Source organism: Scyliorhinus canicula, chromosome 6 (genome assembly GCF_902713615.1).
Source record: "Scyliorhinus canicula chromosome 6, sScyCan1.1, whole genome shotgun sequence".
Classification (NCBI taxonomy): Eukaryota; Metazoa; Chordata; class Chondrichthyes; order Carcharhiniformes; family Scyliorhinidae; genus Scyliorhinus; species Scyliorhinus canicula.
Genome location: NC_052151.1, coordinates 6,297,198 through 6,321,444, shown reverse-complemented (window position 1 = coordinate 6,321,444; position 24,247 = coordinate 6,297,198). Strand labels below are relative to the sequence as shown.

The following is a 24,247-nucleotide window of genomic DNA, read 5'->3' as shown; positions in this document are numbered from 1 at the left end:
TGGAGGGGAGATTAGTGGTGATTGTGGCAGGGGTGCTGGGGGGGAGATTAGTGGTGATTGTGGCAGGGGTGCTGGAGGGGAGATTAGTGGTGATTGTGGCAGGGGTGCTGAGGGGGAGATTAGTGGTGATTGTGGCAGGGGTGCTGGGGGGGAGATTAGTGGTGATTGTGGCAGGGCAACTGGGGGGGAGATTAGTGGTGATTGTGACAGGGGTGCTGAGGGGGAGATTAGTGGTGATTGTGGCAGGGGTGCTGGAGGGGAGATTAGCGGTGATTGTGGCAGGGCCACTGGGGGGGAGATTAGTGGTGATTGTGACAGGGGTCCTGGGGGGAGATTAGTGGTGATTGTGGCAGGGGTGCTGGAGGGAGATTAGTGGTGATTGTGGCAGGGCCACTGGGGGGGAGATTAGTGGTGATTGTGACAGGGGTCCTGGGGGGAGATTAGTGGTGATTGTGGCAGGGGTGCTGGAGGGGAGATTAGTGGTGATTGTGACAGGGGTGCTGGAGGGGAGATTAGTGGTGATTGTGGCAGGGCCACTGGGGGGGAGATTAGTGGTGATTGTGGCAGGGGTGCTGGGGGGGAGATTAGTGGTGATTGTGACAGGGGTGCTGGGGGGGAGATTAGTGGTGATTGTGGCAGGGGTGCTGGAGGGGAGATTAGTGGTGATTGTGACAGGGGTCCTGGAGGGGAGATTAGTGGTGATTGTGGCAGGGGTGCTGGGGGGAGATTAGTGGTGATTGTGGCAGGGCCACTGGGGGGAGATTAGTGGTGATTGTGGCAGGGGTGCTGGGGGGGGAGATTAGTGGTGATTGTGGCAGGGGTGCTGGGGGGAGATTAGTGGTGATTGTGGCAGGGGTGCTGGAGGGAGATTAGTGGTGATTGTGGCAGGGCCGCTGGGGGGGAGATTAGTGGTGATTGTGACAGGGGTGCTGGGGGGGAGATTAGTGGTGATTGTGGCAGGGGTGCTGAGGGGAGATTAGTGGTGATTGTGGCAGGGGTGCTGGAGGGGAGATTAGTGGTGATTGTGACAGGGGTGCTGAGGGGAGATTAGTGGTGATTGTGGCAGGGGTGCTGGAGGGGAGATTAGTGGTGATTGTGACAGGGGTCCTGGGGGGAGATTAGTGGTGATTGTGACGGGGTGCTGGAGGGGAGATTAGTGGTGATTGTGGCAGGGGTGCTGGGGGGGAGATTAGTGGTGATTGTGGCAGGGCCGCTGGGGGGGAGATTAGTGGTGATTGTGACAGGGGTGCTGGAGGGGAGATTAGTGGTGATTGTGACAGGGGTGCTGGGGGGGAGATTAGTGGTGATTGTGACAGGGGTGCTGAGGGGGAGATTAGTGGTGATTGTGGCAGGGGTGCTGGAGGGGAGATTAGTGGTGATTGTGACAGGGGTGCTGGAGGGGAGATTAGTGGTGATTGTGGCAGGGGTGCTGGAGGGGAGATTAGTGGTGATTGTGACAGGGGTGCTGGAGGGGAGATTAGTGGTGATTGTGGCAGGGGTGCTGAGGGGGAGATTAGTGGTGATTGTGGCAGGGGTGCTGGGGGGGAGATTAGTGGTGATTGTGACAGGGGTGCTGGAGGGGAGATTAGTGGTGATTGTGACAGGGGTGCTGGGGGGGAGATTAGTGGTGATTGTGGCAGGGGTGCTGAGGGGAGATTAGTGGTGATTGTGGCAGGGCCACTGGGGGGGAGATTAGTGGTGATTGTGACAGGGGTCCTGGGGGGAGATTAGTGGTGATTGTGGCAGGGGTGCTGGGGGGAGATTAGTGGTGATTGTGGCAGGGGTGCTGAGGGGAGATTAGTGGTGATTGTGGCAGGGCCACTGGGGGGGAGATTAGTGGTGATTGTGACAGGGGTCCTGGGGGGGAGATTAGTGGTGATTGTGGCAGGGGTGCTCGAGGGGAGATTAGTGGTGATTGTGGCAGGGGTGCTGAGGGGAGATTAGTGGTGATTGTGGCAGGGGTGCTGAGGGGGAGATTAGTGGTGATTGTGACAGGGGTGCTGGGGGGGAGATTAGTGGTGATTGTGGCAGGGGTGCTGGAGGGGAGATTAGTGGTGATTGTGGCAGGGCCACTGGGGGGGAGATTAGTGGTGATTGTGACAGGGGTGCTGGGGGGGAGATTAGTGGTGATTGTGGCAGGGGTGCTGGAGGGGAGATTAGTGGTGATTGTGACAGGGGTGCTGGGGGGGAGATTAGTGGTGATTGTGACAGGGGTGCTGGGGGGAGATTAGTGGTGATTGTGGCAGGGGTGCTGGGGGGGAGATTAGTGGTGATTGTGGCAGGGCCGCTGGAGGGGAGATTAGTGGTGATTGTGGCAGGGGTGCTGGGGGGGAGATTAGTGGTGATTGTGACAGGGGTGCTGAGGGGAGATTAGTGGTGATTGTGGCAGGGGTGCTGAGGGGGAGATTAGTGGTGATTGTGGCAGGGGTGCTGGGGGGGAGATTAGTGGTGATTGTGGCAGGGCCACTGGGGGGGAGATTAGTGGTGATTGTGGCAGGGCCACTGGGGGGGAGATTAGTGGTGATTGTGACAGGGGTGCTGAGGGGGAGATTAGTGGTGATTGTGGCAGGGGTGCTGAGGGGGAGATTAGTGGTGATTGTGGCAGGGCCACTGGGGGGGAGATTAGTGGTGATTGTGACAGGGGTCCTGGGGGGAGATTAGTGGTGATTGTGGCAGGGGTGCTGGAGGGGAGATTAGTGGTGATTGTGGCAGGGGTGCTGGGGGGGGAGATTAGTGGTGATTGTGGCAGGGCCACTGGGGGGGAGATTAGTGGTGATTGTGGCAGGGGTGCTGAGGGGGAGATTAGTGGTGATTGTGGCAGGGGTGCTGGGGGGGAGATTAGTGGTGATTGTGGCAGGGGTGCTGAGGGGGAGATTAGTGGTGATTGTGGCAGGGGTGCTGAGGGGAGATTAGTGGTGATTGTGGCAGGGGTGCTGAGGGGAGATTAGTGGTGATTGTGGCAGGGGTGCTGGGGGGGAGATTAGTGGTGATTGTGGCAGGGGTGCTGAGGGGAGATTAGTGGTGATTGTGGCAGGGGTGCTGAGGGGAGATTAGTGGTGATTGTGACAGGGCCGCTGGGGGGGAGATTAGTGGTGATTGTGACAGGGGTGCTGGAGGGGAGATTAGTGGTGATTGTGGCAGGGGTGCTGGGGGGGAGATTAGTGGTGATTGTGGCAGGGCCACTGGGGGGGAGATTAGTGGTGATTGTGGCAGGGCCACTGGGGGGGAGATTAGTGGTGATTGTGGCAGGGGTGCTGGGGGGGAGATTAGTGGTGATTGTGACAGGGCCTCTGGGGGGGAGATTAGTGGTGATTGTGGCAGGGGTGCTGAGGGGGAGATTAGTGGTGATTGTGGCAGGGCCACTGGGGGGAGATTAGTGGTGATTGTGGCAGGGGTGCTGGGGGGGAGATTAGTGGTGATTGTGACAGGGCCTCTGGGGGGGAGATTAGTGGTGATTGTGGCAGGGGTGCTGAGGGGGAGATTAGTGGTGATTGTGGCAGGGGTGCTGAGGGGAGATTAGTGGTGATTGTGGCAGGGGTGCTGGAGGGGAGATTAGTGGTGATTGTGGCAGGGCCACTGGGGGGAGATTAGTGGTGATTGTGACAGGGGTCCTGGGGGAGATTAGTGGTGATTGTGGCAGGGGTGCTGAGGGGGAGATTAGTGGTGATTGTGGCAGGGGTGCTGGAGGGGAGATTAGTGGTGATTGTGGCAGGGGTGCTGGGGGGGAGATTAGTGGTGATTGTGGCAGGGCCACTGGGGGGGAGATTAGTGGTGATTGTGGCAGGGGTGCTGAGGGGGAGATTAGTGGTGATTGTGACAGGGGTGCTGGAGGGGAGATTAGTGGTGATTGTGACAGGGGTGCTGGAGGGGAGATTAGTGGTGATTGTGGCAGGGGTGCTGAGGGGGAGATTAGTGGTGATTGTGGCAGGGGTGCTGAGGGGAGATTAGTGGTGATTGTGGCAGGGCCACTGGGGGGGAGATTAGTGGTGATTGTGGCAGGGGTGCTGGGGGGGAGATTAGTGGTGATTGTGGCAGGGGTGCTGAGGGGAGATTAGTGGTGATTGTGACAGGGGTGCTGGGGGGAGATTAGTGGTGATTGTGGCAGGGGTGCTGAGGGGAGATTAGTGGTGATTGTGGCAGGGGTGCTGGGGGGAGATTAGTGGTGATTGTGGCAGGGGTGCTGGGGGGGAGATTAGTGGTGATTGTGACAGGGCCTCTGGGGGGGAGATTAGTGGTGATTGTGGCAGGGGTGCTGAGGGGGAGATTAGTGGTGATTGTGGCAGGGGTGCTGAGGGGAGATTAGTGGTGATTGTGGCAGGGGTGCTGGAGGGGAGATTAGTGGTGATTGTGGCAGGGCCACTGGGGGGAGATTAGTGGTGATTGTGACAGGGGTCCTGGGGGGAGATTAGTGGTGATTGTGACAGGGGTGCTGAGGGGAGATTAGTGGTGATTGTGGCAGGGCCGCTGGGGGGAGATTAGTGGTGATTGTGACAGGGGTCCTGGGGGGAGATTAGTGGTGATTGTGACAGGGGTCCTGGGGGGAGATTAGTGGTGATTGTGACAGGGGTGCTGAGGGGAGATTAGTGGTGATTGTGGCAGGGGTGCTGGGGGGGAGATTAGTGGTGATTGTGGCAGGGGTGCTGGAGGGGAGATTAGTGGTGATTGTGGCAGGGGTGCTGGGGGGAGATTAGTGGCACTTTTAAGTGTGTACGGTCCCAATTGGGACGATGTGGGATTCGTGAGGGAGGTGTTTAGGACCATTCCCGACTTGGACACACACAAACTGATAGTGGGGTGGGCGTGAGGGGGGGGGGGGGGGGGGGGGGGGGGGCGAGGGGGGGGGCGTGGGGGGGGGCGTGGGGGGGGCGTGGGGGGCGTGGGGGGGGGCATGGGGGGGCGGGTGGCGAAGGCGTTAGCTGGGCTAATGATGGAAATGGGAGGGGTGGACCCTTGGAGGATTCTGCACCCAGGGGAACGGGAGTACTCGGTTTTCTCAGCAGTCCATAAGGTATACTAGCGGATCGACTTTTTAATGGTGGGGAAGGTGCTGCTGGCTGGGGTTAAAGGGTCACAGTACTCAGCAATTGCAGTGTCAGATCATAGAACATAGAACATACAGTGCAGAAGAAGGCCATTCGGCCCGGCAATTCCCCACCGACCCACTTAAGCTCTCACTTCCATCCTATCCCCGTATCACCCAATAACCCTTCCTAACCTTTTTGGTCACTATGGCAATTTATCATGGCCAATCCACCTAACCTGCACGTCTTTGGACTGTAGGAGGAAACCGGAACACCCGGAGGAAACCCACGCAGACACAGGGAGACTCCGCACAGACAGTGCCCTTCATTGGGTGGGTATGGTACTGGAGAAGGGGATGGTACAGAGACCAGGATGGAAGTTAGATGTGGGACTGTTGGGGGACCGAGGGTTCTGTGACAAAATTGAAAAAGTAATCGAGGAATATGTAGGTTTCAACTGCACGGGTGAGGTATCAAAGGCGGTTGTCTGGGAGGCTTTAAAGGTGGTGATGAGGGGGTGAGGTGATCTCATTCAAGGCCAGGGTGGGCAAAGAGGAGAGGTTGGAGCAGCAGAGGGTAATAGATGAGATGTTGGAGGTAGATAGGAGTTATGCAGAAGATGGGGACCCAGCAAAGCTGGAAAAGAGGAAGGAACTTCAGGCGAGCTTTGACCGGCTATCCACCAGGAAGGCGGTGCGCCAACTGAGACAAGCAAGGGGTGCAGTTTATGAGCATGGAGAGAAGGGTCAGCTCCATAGGGAGGATGCGGAAAGGGAAATTGTCCAGGTGGGGGATAGGGCAGGGAAGTTGGTGATGGCTCCGGATCTGATTAACAAGGTTTTTGAGGAATTTTATGAGAGGTTGTACAGGTCAGAGCCACCTGGGGGGAGACTGTGAGAGGCAGGAATTTCTAGATGGGTTGGAGTACCGGACTCGGGGTAGGACTACTTGGACTAGGGGAGGGGGACAGTGCTGCAATAGAAGGAGCGATAGTGGAGCAGGAGATAAAGGATGCAATTGGGTAGATGCAGTCTGGGAAGGTGGCAGGGCCGTATGGGTTTCCACTGGAATATTATACAAAATTCAAGGATAAGCTGGCACCCCTGATGGTGGGGATATTTGAGAAGGTGATAGGGAAGGGGGTGTTACCACAAACCTGTCATAATATACACACAAGTATATGATGGTGCACAGACAGACACTGATTGACACACAGGGTGACCAATGAACACACAGAACACAGCAGCCAATCACCAGACAGGACACGGCCACTATAAAGCCAGAGGGCACTCGTTTTCCCGCTCTCTTGGGATGCAGCCTCTGAGACAGCCAGAGCCCGTGAGCAGCAACACGAACATCCACTATGTGGTAGCAGGATAGTCTGGTCAGGTTAGCCTCAGGTCTCCAGTCAAGTCAGCATAGTGTCAACCCACAGTGCAAGCATGTTTAACAGTTCGTAGTTCAATAAAATAGAGTTGCATTTCTACAAGTGTTGGTAGCCTGTCTCTCTCACTGCTATGGTAAACGCAGTCCTTGCAGACCCAGCATACCCAACACATCATGGTACCAGTGCGTGATGTTCGAGTTTGACGGACCTACCTTGAGATAGTCTGCCTTTGACCAGCGATCAGCCAAGCGGTAATATGGACAGCGTCCGCCCTCCCCCACCGCTTCGCATCACCGGGAACCTTGGTGCCAACTGGAAGATCTTTAAGCAGAAGTTTCAGCTGTACCTTGAAGCCACCGACCTCGAAGCCGCATTGGGGCCGGGGACCACACCATCCACATTTTTAACTCCCTCACCTTTGCTGAAGGTGAGGACAAGTCCAAGTTTAAAACAGTCCTGCTCAAGTTCGACAGCCACTGTGACATCGAAGTCAACAAGAGTTTTGAACGCTACGTCTTTCAACAGAGGCTGCAGGGAAAGGATTAACCTTTCCAATCCTTCTTAACCCATCTCCGTATCCTCGCGCAATCCTGTAATTACGGCTCCACCTCCGACTCCTTGATTCGCGACCAGATCATTTTCAGGGTAGACTCTGACCCCCGACGCCAGCAGCTCCTTAAAGTGAAGGAGCTCACCCTCGCTATAGCCAACGAAACCTGCATCCTACATGACCACGCTACTAACCGGTACTCCCATATCAAGGCGGCAGAGATGGCGCGGCAAGGCCCCCACGATGCAGAGCAGGTTCAGGCTGTAAAACAGCTCCAGGGCCTGAGTCTGGATGAGGGCAGCCATTTTGCGCGCTTTTCCCGGGCTCCTGCGCATGTGCGCAACGACCGAGGGGACGGCAAGGCCGAGGACCAAACTGCGCAGGTGCGCACATCGTTCGACCGCACTGCACATGCGCGGTGGCGCACGGAGCGTCCTGACATCGGCGCCACAACTTGCAACAACTGTGGCTCCTCCCACTTAAAGCGGCAATGTCCCGCAAAATCTCGACGCTGTTTCCAGTGTGGCAAGCTTGGCCACTACGCACCCCTGTGTAGATCTGCTCAACTACCCACCTCACAGCGATCCCAGCAGCAGCGCAGGAACGTCCGGTCCGTGCAGCAACCCGTTGCAGATTCCAACTCCGACATGGTTCCAGACCCCGACACCGAGGATCTCACATCCCCATTCCGGGTGGGCATCATCACCAAGCATACGATGCTTTCCGCAAAAAAGGCCAAGCCCCTCCCAGTGATGAGCATTGATCCGGACGATGAATGGTATGCCAACCATACGGTCAACAAATCTCACATCCGATTCAGGCTGGACACCGGTGCCTCAGCTAACCTCATTTCGCAGTCTGACCTGGATAACATCCACGTCAAGCCGACCATCCTTCCATCGGCCTGCTAGCTTCTCAACTACAATGGCAATGCCATTGCTGCCAGCGGCTCATGCCAGCTTGTGGTGTTTCACCGTTCCTTAAAAACCACCCTGCGCTTCGAAATTGTAGGGTCCAAGAAAGCTTCCCTGCTCGGTGCTCAGGCCTGTAAAATCCTGAATCTGGTACAGCGGGTTCACTCCATGTTACCCACTGACGTATCAGCCTCGCCACACGCCGACTTCCACACATAATTCAAGGACATAATTGCACAATATCACAGCGTCCTCGAGGGTACGGGCACACTCCCATACACGTACAAAATTCTTTTAAAACCGAATGCCACGCCTGTGGTTCATGCACCCCACCGGGTGCCGGCACCCCTTAAGGACAGCCTCAAGCAGCAACTGCAAGACCTCCAGGACCAGAGCGCCATTTCTAAGGTAGCGGAACCCACCAACTGGGTCAGCTCCATGGTGTGTGTTAAAAAACCGTCAGGGGAACTGCGCATTTGCATCAACCCCAAAGATTTGAACCATAACATCACGAGGGAACACTACCCTATCCCAAAGCGCGAAGAGCTCACCTGCGAAATGGCTCACGCCAAAATTTCACAAAGTTGGATGCCTCCAAGGGGTTTTGGCAGATACAACTTGACGCACACAGTCGGAAGCTCTGCACTTTTAACACCCCGTTTGCCGGTATTGCTACAACCAGATGCCCTTTGGTATCATCTCCATTCAGGAGGCATTCACCGAATAATGGAGCAAATGATGGAGGGCATCGAGGCGGTGCAGGTGTACGTCAATGACATCATTGTCTGGTCCACTACTCCGCAGGAACACATCGATCGACTCAAGTGGGTGTTCCATAGGATCCATGAGCATGGCCTCCGCCTCAACAGAGCCAAATGCTCATTCGGTCAACCAGAACTCGTCGCCCACCTCAGAGACTGAATTTATGAACTGATTGTTTTGTTACCTTGATTCTTCGTTTGCGCGCCTGTACATACTGTTTTCCATGATTTGTTATATGCACTCTATCTGCACTAGACACCTTCCCATGTAAATACGTTCATATTTTTGTATGTAGTCAGGTTCCTAGTCATGTAAATACGCTCACATACTCTGTACATAGTCAGGCACATTCACATACTCATTATTTATTGCCATGTATACATTTTTTTACAAAGGGGAGATGTCATAATATACACACAAGTATATGATGGTGCACAGACAGACACTGATTGACACACAGGGTGACCAATGAACACACAGAACACAGCAGCCAACCACCAGACAGGACACGGCCACTATAAAGCCAGAGGGCACTAGTTTTCCCGTTCTCTTGGGATGCAGCCTCTGAGACAGCCAGAGCCCGTGAGCAGCAACACGAACATCCACCATGTGGTAGCAGGATAGTCTGGTCAGGTTAGCCTCAGGTCTCCAGTCAAGTCAGCATAATGTCAACCCATAGTTCAAGCATGTTTAACAGTTCAATAAAATAGAGCTGCATTTCTACAAGTGTTGGAAGCCTGTATCTCTCACTGCTATGGTAAACGCAGTCCTCGCAGACCCAGCTTACCCAACACATCAAAATTTTGGGGCAGGCATCGATTTCCCTGTTACTTAAGAAAGATAAGGATCCGACAGAGTGTGGGTCATATAGGACATATCACTTCTGAATGTGGACGCAAAAATATTGGCAAAGGTACTGGTGGGTAGGCCGGAGGAGTGCCTTCCGATAGGTGAAGCTCAGACCGTGTTTGTGAGAGGGAGGCATCTCTTTTCAAACGTTAGAAGGGTATTGAATGTGGTTATGGTACCAGCGGAGGGGAAGGAAACAGAGGTGGTTGTGGCATTGGATGCTGAGAAGGCTTTTGATCGGGTAGAATGGGGGTACTTAATGGCAGTTCTGGAGTGGTTTGGGATTGGACCAAGATTTGTGAATTGGGTAAGGCTACTCTATAAGGAGCCGAGGGCAAGTGTCCGCACAAACAACATCAGCTCGAGATACTTTTCTCTCCACCGTGGGACGAGACAGGGATGTCCTATGTCCCCCCTGCTGTTTACACTCGCGATTGAGCCGTTGGCCATCGCATTAAGAAGTTCAGGAGTATGGAAAGGGATAGTGCAGGGAGGGGAGATAGAGCATAGGGTGTCCTTATATGCCGATGATTTGCTGTTATACGTGTTGGAACCGGGTGTGTCGGTAGGGGGAATTTTGGAGCTGCTTTGAATGTTTGTGTTGCCGCGATTCCTGTTTATTTTTCAATGCCTGCCAATTTTCCTGCCAAAGGCATTTTTGAGGGAAGGATTACCTCATTCATATGGGGAGGGAAGGTGGCCAGAGTGAGGAAGGTGCTGCTACAGAGGGGAAGGCAGGCAGGGGGTTTGGATCTCCCGAACCTGATGTATTACTACTGGGCAGCGAATATGGAGAAGGTGCGGAGCTGGGTCAGAGGGGTTGATTCCTAATGGGTCAGAATGGAGGAGAGTTTGGGTAGGAGGTCGGGATTGAAGGAACTAGCGACAGCGTCGTTCCCGACTGCCCCGGGTGATACTCAGGGAGTCCGGTAGTAATAGCTTCATTGAGAATTTGGAGGCAGTTTCGACAGCACTTCAGATTGGGGGCAGGGTCAAGGGAAATGCCGATTCGGGGGAACCACAGATTTGAGCCAGGGAGGTGGGATGGAAATTTTCGGAAATGGGAGGAGAAGGGGATTATGACACTGAAGAGATTTGTTTCTTTGGGGTGGGTTTGCAGGGCTGAAGGAGCTGAAGTGAAGTATGGGCTGGAGCAGGGGGAAATGTTTAGATACATGCAGGCTCGAGATTTTGCCAGAAAGGAGATACAGAGCTTCCCGGTGGAGCCGGCCTCCACATTGCTGGAGGAGGTGCTGACGACAGGGGGACTGGAGAAGGGGGTAGTATCAGGGCTACTTTGGAGGCGCCGCTAGAAGTGATCAAGGCAAAGTGGGAGGAAGAGTTAGGAGAGGGTATGGAGGAGGGGTTCTGGTGTGAGGTGTTCTGGAGGGTGAACGCCTCCACCTCATGTACAAGGTTGGGGCTGATACAGGTGGTGTACAGAGGGCACCTTACAAGGGCGAGGATGAGCCGGCTCTTTGAGGGTGTAGAAGATGGGAGCGATTCTCTGCAATGGCCGACACCAGCGTGAAACCCGGAGTGTTTCACAACGGCGTCGGAGGCCGCTTCTCGCCCCCTATTCTACCCCCCCCCCCCCCTCCCCCCCCCCCCCCCGGGGGCTAGGAGCGGTGTTGCAGGAAATTCGGCCGCCTTCTCTTTCATCTCTTTGTGCTAATCTCTTTCATATGTTTTGGTCCTGTCCAAAGCTGGAGGATTACTGGAAGGAGGTGGTTAGGGTAATTTCTAAAGTGGTGCACATGATACTGGACCTGGGCCATCGGGAGGCCATATTCGGGGTGTCGGACCAGCCAGGGCTGGAAACGGGCGCAGAGGCAGATGTTGTAGCCTTCGCCTCGTTGATCGCCCGAAGGCGGATCCTGTTAGGGTGGAGATCAACCTCCCCACCCTGTGCCCTGGCGTGGCGGGGGGGGGGGGGGGGGGGGACCTGCTGGAATTCTTGATGCTTGAAAATGTCAAATTTGAACTGAGGGGAAGGATGGAGGGATTCTACAATTCATGGGCGTTATTCATTATGCACCTTTGAGAATTGCATCACATCGAACATTAGGGGGTTGGGGGTTGGGAGGGTTCGGGGGAGGGGAACTGTATGTGTTAATGGTGACTGGGTTATTCCTCTTTGTCATTTGTTTATGTTATCTTGCGGGCTAATGTTTGGGGGTTTGGTAGGAGGATGGGATCGTTGTTATTGATATGGGGATTGACATTGTGTTCGTTACTGATTATTGATTATTGTTTATTGTTGGGTGTAAATCTGGGAGAAAATGTGAAAAAGGAGGAGAATAAAAAAATATTTTTTTAAAAAGACCCAATACCTCCTCCTTTTCAATGTCAATATGAGTGATAGAGCTATTTCAATAACTGTTTTTGAGTTGCCACATCATTAAATCCAGATTGGGTACTGTTAATAACTTTTTTTGAGTTGTCACGTCACTTGTACCGCATACCAATGTGGCCATGTAAAATGGCCACCTGCAAAGGATAATGGGAATTGTGGTCAGATTGCGACACAGACAGTACGCAGAACCTGTGTATTGTGCAGAGGGAAACCAGACCTACACTGAAAAGGAGAGGAACAATATCCAAGGGAACAGTACCCTTGCAATACACCAGAGAACCAGTTCCACCCCAAGCACCCCGAGGGACACTTTGCCCGCGAATGTAGACTCAATCCGGTACCTTATAACCGATACCAAATACCACAGGGAGACCGTAACCCCCCGCCAAGAACCAATAGGCCCGACCACGATCGCCACCCACGCTAGCTGGAAGGCAACGCTCGCCCCATGCTTACCATAAACGCCCGCGCAGATGACCTGGCCTCTAACTCCCTTGATTGACGGTGTCTGGCATCCCCAACGTGGTTCTGTGATACGCGCTGGGATAATGTCGGAAGGCCGGTACAGGCAACTTCCGGGGTCAGTCGATCAATTTTCTTTGGGACACAGGAGGCTCCCGGACCACACTAAATTTGTCCGCCCTATTCCTCGAAACCCCCTGGCCAATTACAGACACCATCACCCTAAGCGGTTTCACTAGGCACATGCAAGAACGATACATTACAGCTCCTATACCTGTCCACCTGGGAACCATAGCCAATAATCACCTAGTTCTAGCCAAACTACCCCCAACCGCAGAGCACATTTTAGGAATGGATTTCATGAACGCTAATAACCTCTCGTTTCACCTCATAAATAGGTGTGTATGGCAGATGTCAACAATAACAAGCGCCCCTGGAACGCTATCAGTGGGCGATTATGTAAATAGGATTTACTCGGTGGGAGAGTATTGGTTCAATCCTTCAGCAATCAGCAGTGACAGTACGGCTTTCCCCAGCAAGCTGAGAACAAAATCTCAAAGGTAATAAAGAGTTTATTGAAACAAGGTGTAATTCGACCCGTTACGTCCACCAAAAATGCTCCGAGTTGGCCGGTTAAAAAAACAGATGACTCATGGCACCTCACAATTGATTACTGCAAATTAAATAAAGTAACCTCTTTATCAGCCCCCACCACGTGTCCTACAACCATGCTTAAACAGAGAGTGCAAGGAAAATATTTCACCGTGCTAGATATTAGCAATGGTTTCTGGTCCATTCCTTTAGACCGAGCTTGCCAATACAAATTTGCTTTTACGTTCCAAGGTCAGCAGTACACGTGGGCGTGTCTCTCACAAGCTTTCCACAACACCCCCTCGATTTCCCACAGACAATTAGCTGCTGGTCTCTCCAAATTCTCTCGCCCCGAATGCCTAGTACAATATGTCGGCGACCTGCTCCTGCAAACCGACATCAAGGACGATCACATGGCTCTGCTAGCCAAACTGCTAGCCCTGCCCCATTCCATCGGGTGTAAGGTAAATCCCAAGAAAGCCCAAATAATGATGGAGAAGGTCCTCTATTTAGGGACAATTATCACCCACAGTAAAAGGGAGATTGAGCAGAAGCACATAGACACCATTGTGAAATTGTCCATGCCCCGTAATGTAAGTGCACTCCGTTCATTCCTAGGTCTGGTAGGAATCACATTGATGGTTTGCCACCAAAGCCACCCCACTCTCAGAACGTGTTGGCAGCAAGGTAGCACAAGTGATTAACACTGTGGCTTCACAGCTCCAGGGTCCCAGGTTCGATTCCCTGCTGGGTCACTGTCTGTGCGGAGTCTGCACGTTCTCCCAGTGTCTGCGTGGGCTTCCTCCGGGTGCTCCGGTTTCCTCCCACAGTCCAAAGACGTGCAGGTTAGGTGGATTGGCCATGATAAATTGCCCTTAGTGTCCAAAAGCATAGGCGAGGTTATTGGGTTACGGGGATAGGGTGGAAGTGAGGGCTTAATTAGGTCGGTCTAGACTTGATGGATCGAATGGCCTCCTTCTGCACTGTATGTTCTATGTTCTATGTTCTAACTCTTAAAAAAAGAACACCCTCTAGAATTGGCTTCCACAGCACACAGACGCAGTGAACGATTTAAAGCGCGTCTTAGCGACAGCCCCTGCTTTACAAGTTCCTGACCCTGTCTTGCCATATGTCATTGAGGTGGCAACAGTGGCGTGCAGAGGTCTGGTGATGCCCGGGGCAAATCTTGATTGTATGCCCCAAAGACTCAAGTATAAGGCCTAATATACTGAGAAATATTATGAGAAAGGAAAACATTTTGAATATATAAACACAGATGAAACATGAAATAAACGCTTTATTCGATTTTAATATAAATCAATCAAATTTATTAAGTTATTTTCCCCAAATGATACCTCCTGTCACAAAACACCTGAACTACTTCACTTTTTACATCAGCTGTGAGAAATTCTTTTTCAATGCTTATTAAAGCCAGGTTGGTCAGTCGCTCCTGTGACATAGAAGACCTCAGATATGTTTTTATTAATTTCAGTTTTGAAAATGACCTTTCACAGCTTGCGACTGAAAATGCGATTGTAAGCAGTAATCTGTATGAAACACACAGCGTCGGAAAGACATCCCTCCCATACTGCAGTAAAGACTCCAGAGCATCTTTAGGATCAGGGGGAACTCTATTCCCTCCAGCTCGAAGGAGCATCACAAAATCAATAATTTTGTCATATAACTGAATTGCAACCACATCATTGTCATAATAATTTGCAAAGTCTGAACATTCCTTTTTTAATTTCTCTCTTTCTTGTTCATCTTCAATCACTCCTGAATTCAAGTTCAGAAGAAAAGAAAATCGGTCACTGAGTCTTTGAAGATGGACACTGCGGTCTTCAATTTCAGTTTTTAATCTGTTCACAATCTCTACCATTACTCTATTCATTTCTTCTTGTGCCATCAGTCCACTATCTCTTGCTGACTCTCCAGGCATTATTCTTCTTCTCCTTGTTCGTGCAATTGGTATTCCCCAATTTTGACAATATTCATTGGCTAAATTTATTGCATTGTGGATAATTTCGTCATTCTTCAAATTCAAGATATAAATAAGTCCTCTCAGATCACAAGAAGCTTCATGGAACCCCATTTTCGGATCCTGCAAACATTTTGAGACTTTATCCACTGATGATAAAACTGAGTACCAAAAATTTAATAAAGCTATAAACGGGAACTGTTGAATAGAGTTCAGTAGCGATCCTGCATCAGATTTAGTTTCCCTTGAAAATTCTCCTTCCAGCAGGTGTTGAAGGCTTGCAATAACGTTGTCACACTCTTCGTGGATTACTTGCACAGCATCATGGCTGGAACTCCATCTTGTGTCACACTGTCTTTTCACAGTCCGAGTGACAAATGATTTTAACACTTCCCAACGAGAAGTAGATGAAGAAAAAAAAGTAGAGTTTTTCTAGAATGCCAAAAAATGTAACAACAACAGGTTGCACCTCACTTGCATGGACACAGGACAAACTGAGGCTGTGGTTCTCGCAGTTCACAAACACAGCTTTTGGGTTAACTTCAAGAATTTTTTGTTGAACACCTCCTCTCACTCCAGCCATAACTGCTGCGTTATCATATGCTTGACCACGACAGTCATTCATGGAAATTTTGTCTTCTTCCAATTTTTCCTGAATTTTATTTACCAGGCTGACTGCATCTTTCTTGTTGACTTGAAAAAATCACAGAAATGTCTCCTTTATTTCTATTTTTCTGTTTTCATTAATATGAACATAACGCAGAATTTCAGAAACCTGATCTTCATGGGCAATATCTGGAGTTGAATCCAGCATTATGCTAAAATATTTTGCGTCCTTAATTTCGGAAATTATATTTTTCTTGACAGTTTCACCAAGAAGATTGATTATTTCGTTTTGAATTCTGTTGGACAAGTAGGTGACACTTTTTGGTTTCTCTTTCCCTCTCTGCAAGTGTTTTGCTAAGATGTCATCATATTTGGCCAAAAGTCAGATTGTTGCTAGAAAGTTTCCTGTATTTTCACTGACTGTCTCCCCTGGCTCTGATAACCCAGATATTCCTTCTCCTCGATGTCCACGATAGGCCAGATTCTGTTTTGCCAGAAAGGATATAACCTCGACAATCCGTTCAGTTATAGCTTTCCATCTTTTCTTTTCAGCAGACATTTGCTGTTGAAGTTCAGCATCTATCGTAGTTGAATGATGGAGTCGAACTACAAGGTTCAGGTATTCCCTCATGTGAGCTCTATGAGAAGGGCTTTTCTCATGGTCAGGTATTGTTGGATTTAATTTTCTCCAAGTGGAGAAACCGTCTTCCTTTCCAAAGTTTGACACAGACAACAAATGCTCCTTTGAAAACAAAAAGCAAACAAAACAGTAGCATGCTTTCCGATATGGAGAGTATAACAACCATTTTCTCTCCACAATTTCTCCGTTTGTGGAAACTTTATCAAACCACTGTTTGGAAAATGATCTCCCATCCTTCTCAGCAAATGGACCACTTTTATTCTGATATCTTTCAGGGCCATGTTGTAATATTGTCATCTTCAAATGATCTGGAATCGGTTTCTTCAAACAGCCAAAATCGCTTCTTTGCAAAAATATGCAAATATCTTCTTTATTTTCTTCACATGGATCATCATCCTGACAACGAGACTGAGGAGAGAGAGTATTATGTTCTGACCGAGCTGAATCCGTATCAGAAAAATCCTTCTCTGCACCCACATCATCTTTTACTTCTCCAGGTTCTCCTACTTCTTCTTTACTTCTTTTTATCCATGCATCTAATGCCCCTCTTTGATGGGACTCTTCTTCGACTCTGGCCCTCTTTTTTTTTCCTGTTCTGTGCTCCACTCGGTTGTACACGAAATACTCGTAACATTTCATTTTCTATCTCAAAAACCGTAAGACGCATGAGAAAATGGGAAGAAAATGGTAAACAATCGGTCAGTTGCAGACGGATAAACCATATTTCATTTCTTTGTTCCTTCGTATCAAATTATTTCACACTGATTCTCCACTGATAATTTTGTGCAATTTATATCATAGACTTGCAAATTAGTGGTATCTGTATTCGAATATTAGCATGTTAAGGAATAAATGTCTCCTATTCCGAGATTAAATGCCATAGCAGTCTTCTGATCATCCAGGCTTCACTCTTACTACATCCCACGTAAATATTTCATTAAATATCGCCAAAAAACCTATAAAAACCGTAGTTGCACCTGTTCTAGAGCTATTCACTGACCTGAGTAGGTAAAAGAACTAATCTAGATGCACAAAAAGCTGAAGAAAAGACGAGTTATGACTCGAGGAAACGCAGGAACGAACAGCCACGTCTGCTTGTTGCTTTTGATGGTTGCACCACGTACATCATGCGCATGCGTGTGGGGGGGGATGGGGAGAAGGACCATTTTCTCTAGACAGAAAGGGTACACCATGTTAAAGGAATAAAGGGCTAACAACTGCCTCTGCAGTGTGGTGAGCCTCCAAAAATTGATTTATCACCGCTGAAATTTTAAAATTACTATCTTATTTCCTTCTCTGGGGCAGCACGGTGGCCTAGTGGTTAGCACAACCGCCTCATGGAACTGAGGTCCCAGGTTCGATCCCGGCTCTGGGTCAATGTCCGTGTGGAGTTTCCACATTCTCCCCGTGTCTGCGTTGGTTTCGCCCCCACAACCCAAAAAATGTGCAGAGTAGGTGGATTGGCCACGCTAAATTGCCCCTTAATTGAAAAAAATAATTGGGTAATCTAAATTTAAAAAAAAAAATTTTTTTTTTTTTCCTTCTCTGATTGGATGCCCCCATTCAATGGATGCCCGGGGCCAATGCACCGTCGGCCCCCCCCTCTGCACGCCACTGTGGCAACCACAGAGCAAACCCTTTCAGCAATGCTCCTACAAGAACGACATGACAGATTAGGACCAGTAGCCTATGCTTCTAGAGTTTTAGACCCCGTAGAACAAGGATTTTCTGGCTGTGAACGGCACCTGCTTGCAGTCTTCTGGGCAGTTCAATATTTCGCATACATTAGGGCCTCAACCCGGTCACGATTCTCACCGAGCACACCCCCACTCAACTTCTGTTAGATGGTAACTTAAGGACGGTTCAGTTAGCCAGGTTAGAGCAGCAGTCTGGACTCTACTACTGGAAGGCAGGGACATCTCTGTCAGGAGCTGGTTTAGCACACTGGGCTAAATCGCAGGCTTTCAAAGCAGACCAAGGCAAGCCAGCAGCACGGTTCAATTCCCGTACCAGCCTCCCCGAACAGACGCCGGAATGTGGCGACTAGGGGCTTTTCACAGTAACTTCATTTGAAGCCTACTCGTGACAATAAGTGATTTTCATTTCATAAAGCGCACCAGGGTCCCCACATTTTTAGCAGACAATTTACAATATGCAGGAAGCCCACATGAGTGGCAGATCATTACAGCCAAACACCACACAGGACCCTTTATTCCCAAGTCACTACAGCCACCAGCAGGCAGCAAGAAACCAGATTCCCGGCAATCTATGTAGACGGCTCCTCCACTATTGAAGATGGTGGTAGGATAACCGGGTGCGGTATATATATGGAGGATCCACAGGAACGTTCACTGGAAGAAGTAGCTTTAAAATTGACAGGACATCTAGGATCCCAAGCAGCAGAACTGGCAGCCATAGCTTATGGTAATGGCCCACCTGGAGTCTTCCCCAATGCCTGCAGACATACACTCAGACAGCCTGTATGTCTGCAACAGTTTGACCCAATTCCTCCCCCATGGGAAGTTCTTGGTTTTGTGTCCGCTGACGGAAAAACCCTACCCTCAGCCCCATTACAGAAACACATCCTTAAAGAAGCCACCGGCCGCACATACGGCATAATTAAAGTGAAAAGTCATCACCGTACCTCCCCACCCGGCAACTGCAAGGCAAATACCTTAGCTAAAGCTGGAGCCCGCAATGGTCACTTCTAGCAGCCACCTGAAGGTGAACAAATACATTCACTCCAGATGTCCCAAACCAATATCGGAGATCTGTCCCAAGCCCAAAGTGGAGATGAGTCCCTCAAACAAGTTTTAAACGGCATCTACCCAGCCTCCTTTACAGCAAGGCATAGGTCTAAAGGCAGGAGGTCATGTGGTCCCCACCCAGGACAGAAATCAGCTAATATACCAGCTTCATGACAGATACATCAGGATTGTAGAGACCCCATGGCTTCTTGGTAAATGCTCTCCAATTTAGTTGAGCATCCCGTATGATCGTAGCATAGTCACATGTGGATGAGGAATATTTAAGGGAGGTGAAAAGTGGGAGGGATCAAAATCAAACGATCACCACTGTGGGGCAGTGAAAAGTGGAAAGTTCCGAAGCTGGGCTTGTGGGATAGGTGAGATGGTTATGCCATTATCGAGGCAAACTATCTCCACCTGTAAGGGACACAGCAAGTCACGCCCGGCGAGGTTAACGCCAAGGACCCGGGTAACCGGGAAAGGAATGCAACATTCTCGGCCCTCAAATTGAACTGAGGGTGGCTTCGTAAGTGGGTAAACAGCACCTTCCCCCATAAAACCAGCAAGTTCCACATGGTTATCAGAAAGGGGGAAATCTATGCACCGGAACTAATATCCAGCCCAATGTAGAATAAGTAGCACCCGTGTCAATCACGCCTTCTATGTAAATCGTAGCTGTGGGCTGGTCAGAGTGGTCCGCTGGAAGGACGGGAAAGTTCGATCGGGCTAGTCAATAGGGGTTAGAGGCAGTGAAGGGTGTCTGCCGACAGGGGTGAAATCTACATTGTCGTCGGGGTGATGGGCAATCCCTAGCGTAGTTGCCTGGCCGTTGTCAGTTGAAGCAAGTGACATTGTATTTTGCCAGAGGACGGCGCAGAGAAGCGCTGTCGAAATCCTCTGTGTGTGGAGTAGGAGCCTGTGAGCGATAACTGAATTCAGGAGGGTCAGCGCAGTCTGGACAATAGTAACATGAATCTGTCTGAGAGTTTTGACCTTTAGGATGTCTTCTTTCAGAGAGACGTTGGACAAATTCGGATTTAATTCTCGGCATATTGTCTTTATAACAGGTCTCCCGGTTACGGCCGTTACTCCTGTAATAAGAAACAGCTTGTTTCATTTGAGATTTTGAATTATTAGACCAGTCCATATTATAATTTTAATACTGGATGCTACACGGTCAGGCAATACCTGCATTAGTAGAGCGTTAAATTGGGGAGACTGATTTCCTGCATTGAAAGCAAGGTCACCGGAGTAAAGAGCGTATACGCCGCAGAAACAGTCAAAAAAGTCTGGACCATCTTCCTTAGACGTAGGGGTACACTCCAGAAGTTTGGCGATAGCAACGGGTTTACAGACAGCCTGTTTCAGAGCTGGGAACATTAAGGTACGCTGATCGTCCTCAGTGTGGTGTGTGGCGCTGAAGGCCCTCCACGTGTCGCCATGAAGTCCTAATTCATTTTTCCACTTCTCCCCTATTTCTGGGGGAAGTGATGAATAAATCAGTGAATATTGATCACGTGCGGTAGCACCATGCATGGTAGCTGTTCGTCTCAAAAATTAATGAACCCTTCTGGGGCAGTTTTGCAGGAGGGACACTGGGACATGATTAAACAAAGCTCCTGGGGTTTAAAAGCCTGCCAAACCTCAATGAATGGCTCATCATTGTCACCCACATGTGGGTTGATGACGCTTTTTTTTTAAATATAATTTTTATTGGAATTTTTTACAGAAAATATAAAACATAACGACTAACAATGAAATGCAACAAAATAACCCATAATAACTGTGACACCCCCAGACCGTATCGACGCATGTATCACATCCCCAACCCCCCCAACCCCAATGAACAATAAAAGAACTTAAAAATAAATTTAAATTAAATAAACAAACATAGTCATCGTCCGCCCCCCCCCCTCCCCTTTCCCTCCCCTTTCCCTCCCCCCCGGGTTGCTGCTGCTACTGTCCCCGTACCCTATCGTTGAGCCAGAAAGTCAAGAAAAGGTTGCCACCGCCTAAAGAACCCTTGTACCGACCCTCTCAGGGCGAATTTGACCTTCTCTAGCTTAATGAAACCCGCCATGTCATTGATCCAGGTCTCCACGCTTGGGGGCCTCGCATCCTTCCACTGTAGCAAGATCCTTCGCCGGGCTACTAGGGACGCAAAGGCCAGCACACCGGCCTCTTTCGCCTCCTGCACTCCCGGCTCCACCCCAACCCCAAAAATCGCGAGTCCCATCCTGGCTTGACCCTGGATCCAACCACCCTCGACACCGTCCTCGCCACCCCCTTCCAGAACTCCTCCAGTGCCGGGCATGCCCAGAACATATGGGCATGGTTCGCTGGACTCCCCGAACACCTGACACACCTGTCTTCACCCCCAAAGAACCTACTCATCCTAGACCCGGACATGTGGGCCCGGTGCAGCACCTTGAATTGGATGAGGCTAAGCCACGCACATGAGGAGGAAGAATTAACCCTCTCCAGGGCATCAGCCCATGTCCCGTCTTCGATCTGTTCCCCCAGTTCCCCCTCCCACTTAGCTTTCAGCTCCTCTACTGACCTTGTAGCTCCTGCATAACCTTGTAGATATCAGATATCTTCCCCTCTCCGACCCAGACCCCCGAAAGCACCCTGTCGCTCACCCCCCTCGCGGGAAGCGAAGGGAATCCCTCCACCTGCCGCCTAGCAAATGCCTTTACCTGCAGATACCTGAACATGTTCCCCGGGGGGAGCCCAAATTTCTCCTCCAACTCCCCCAGGCTCGCAAACCTCCCATCAATAAACAGGTCCCTCAGCTGTCTGATGCCCGCTCTATGCCAACCCTGAAATCCCCCATCAATGTTCCCCGGGACGAACCTATGGTTCCCCCTTAATGGAGCCTCCATCAAGCCCCCCACTTCTCCCCTATGTCGCCTCCACTGCCCCCAAATCTTGAGGGTAGCCGCCACCACCGGACTCGTGGTATACCTCGTAGGAGGGAGCGGCCACGGCACCGTTACCAGGGCCCCCAGGCTTGTATCTCCACAGGACGCTCTCTCCATCCGTTTCCATGCTGCCCCCTCCCCTTCCATCACCCACTTGCACACCATCGACACATTGGCCGCCCAATAATACCCCGAGAGATTGGGTAACGCCAGCCCCCCCCCCCCCCCCCCCCCCCCCCCCCCCATCTCTACCCCGCTCCAAGAAGACCCTCTTCACCCTCGGGGTCCCATGCGCCCAAACAAAGCTCATGATGCTGCTGGTCACCCTTCTAAAAAAGGCCCTAGGGATAAAGATGGGCAAACACTGAAAAAGGAACAAGAACCTCGGGAGAACTGTCATTTTGACGGACTGCACTCTACCCACCAACGATAGCGGCACCATGTCCCACCTTTTAAATTCCTCCTCCATCTGCTCCACCAGCCTGGTAAAATTAAGCTTATGGAGAGTCCCCCAACTCCTGGCCACCTGCACCCCCAGGTATCTGAAACTCTTCACTGCCCTCTTAAATGGGAGTCTCCCAATTCCCTCCTCCTGATCACCCGGGTGTACTACAAATACCTCACTCTTGCCTAAATTTAACTTATAGCCCGAGACGCCCCTAAATTCCGCTAACAGCTCCATCACCCCCGGTTTCCCCCTTCTGGATCCGCCACATACAACAGCAGGTCGTCCACATACAGCGATACACGATGTTCCTCCCCACCCCGCACCAGACCCCTCCATCTCCCTGACTCCCTCAACGCCATAGCCAAAGGTTCAATCGCCAGTGCAAAGAGCAAGGGGGACAGGGGGCACCCCTGCCTGGTCCCACGGTAGAGCCTAAAGTACTCCGATCTCCTTCCATTGGTAACTACACTCGCCATCGGAGCCGCGTAGAGCAGCCCCACCCATTTGATGAATCCCTCCCCGAATCCGAACCGCTCCAGCACTTCCCACAGGTACCCCCACTCAACTCTATCAAACGCTTTCTCCACATCCAGCGCCACCACGGTGGGTTTCCTCCGGGTGCTCCGGTTTCCTCCCACAGTCCAAAGATGTGCGGGTTAGGTGGATTGGCCATGCAAAATTGCCCGTAGTGTCCTAATAAAAGTAGGGTTAAGGGGGAGGTTGTTGGGTTACGGGTATAGGGTGGATACGTGGGTTTGAGTAGGGTGATCATGGCTCGGCACAACATTGAGGGCCGAAGGGCCTGTTTTGTGCTGTACTGTTCAATGTTCAATATCTCCGCCTCCCCCTCCACTGCCGGCATCATAATAACATTTGGCAGTCTCCGCACATTCGTGTTGAGCTGCCGTCCCTTGACAAATCCTGTCTGATCCTCGTGTATCACCTCTGGCACACAGTCCTCTATCCTGGTGGCCAGGATCTTCGCCAGAAACTTAGCTGAGGACATTGAGGAGCGAGATAGGCCTGTATGATCCACACTGCAAGGGGTCCTTATCCCGCTTTAGGATCAGAGAGATCAGTGCCCGCGACATTGTCGGGGGCAAAGCCCCCCCCTCCCATGCCTCATTGAAGGCTCGCACCAACAGGGGGCCCACCAGATCCGCATACTTTTTATAAAATTCCACCGGGAACCCGTCCGGCCCCAGGGCCTTACCTGACTGCATTTGTCCAATCCCCCTGACTAGCTCCTCCAACTCTATCGGCGCCCCCAGCCCCTCTACCAGCTCCTCTTGAACCCTTGGGAAACATAGCCTGTTCATGAAGCTCTCCATCCCCCCTCTCCCCAACGGAGGTTCTGACCGGTACAGTTCCTCGTAGAAGTCCCTAAAGACCCAATTTACTTCTGTCCCCTTCTGCACCACATTCCCATCTCTATCCGTCACTCCACCAATTTCCCTAGCCGCATCTCGCCTGCGGAGCTGATGCGCCAACATCCTGCTCGCCTTCTCCCCATACTCATATACCGCGCCCTGCGACCTCCTCCACTGTATCTCCGCCTTTCTGGTGGTCAACAAGTCAAATTTGGCCTGCAAACTACGCCGTTCCCCCAGCAACCCCTCCTCCGGTGCCTCCGCGTATCTCCTGTCCACATCCAGGAGCTCCCCCACCAGTCTCTCCCTCTCCCTCCTTTCCCTATGGGCCCGGATGGAGATCAGCTCCCCCCCGGATCACTGCTTTCAGAGCCTCCCACACCATCCCCACCCGGACCTCCCCCGTGTCGTTGGTATCAAGATACCCCTCAATACTTCCCCGGACCCTCCTACACACCTCCTCATCAGCCAGCATCCCCACATCCAGGCGCCAGAGCGGGCGCTGGTCCCGCGCCTCCCCCATCTCCAGATCAACCCAGTGCGGAGCATGGTCTGAAATCGCTATGGCCGAATACTCTGCATCCTGCACCTTCGGGATCAATCCCCTGCTCAGGACGAAAAAATCTATTCGGGAATAGACCC

At 51.2% G+C, this 24,247-nt stretch overlaps 1 protein-coding gene across 1 annotated transcript in view; it reads left to right on the top strand.

Annotated features, from left to right (window-relative positions):
• Nucleotides 1-8,598: 8,598 nt before the first annotated feature.
• Nucleotides 8,599-24,247, top strand: part of fbxo28 (F-box protein 28) — a 97,128-nt gene continuing 81,479 nt past the window's right edge. Inside the window, exons 1-3 of the mRNA XM_038798878.1 lie at nt 8,599-8,696; nt 12,700-12,861; nt 13,209-13,485. Coding sequence (XP_038654806.1) covers nt 8,599-8,696; nt 12,700-12,861; nt 13,209-13,485 — 537 coding nt within the window. The remainder of the gene's footprint in view (nt 8,697-12,699; nt 12,862-13,208; nt 13,486-24,247) is intronic.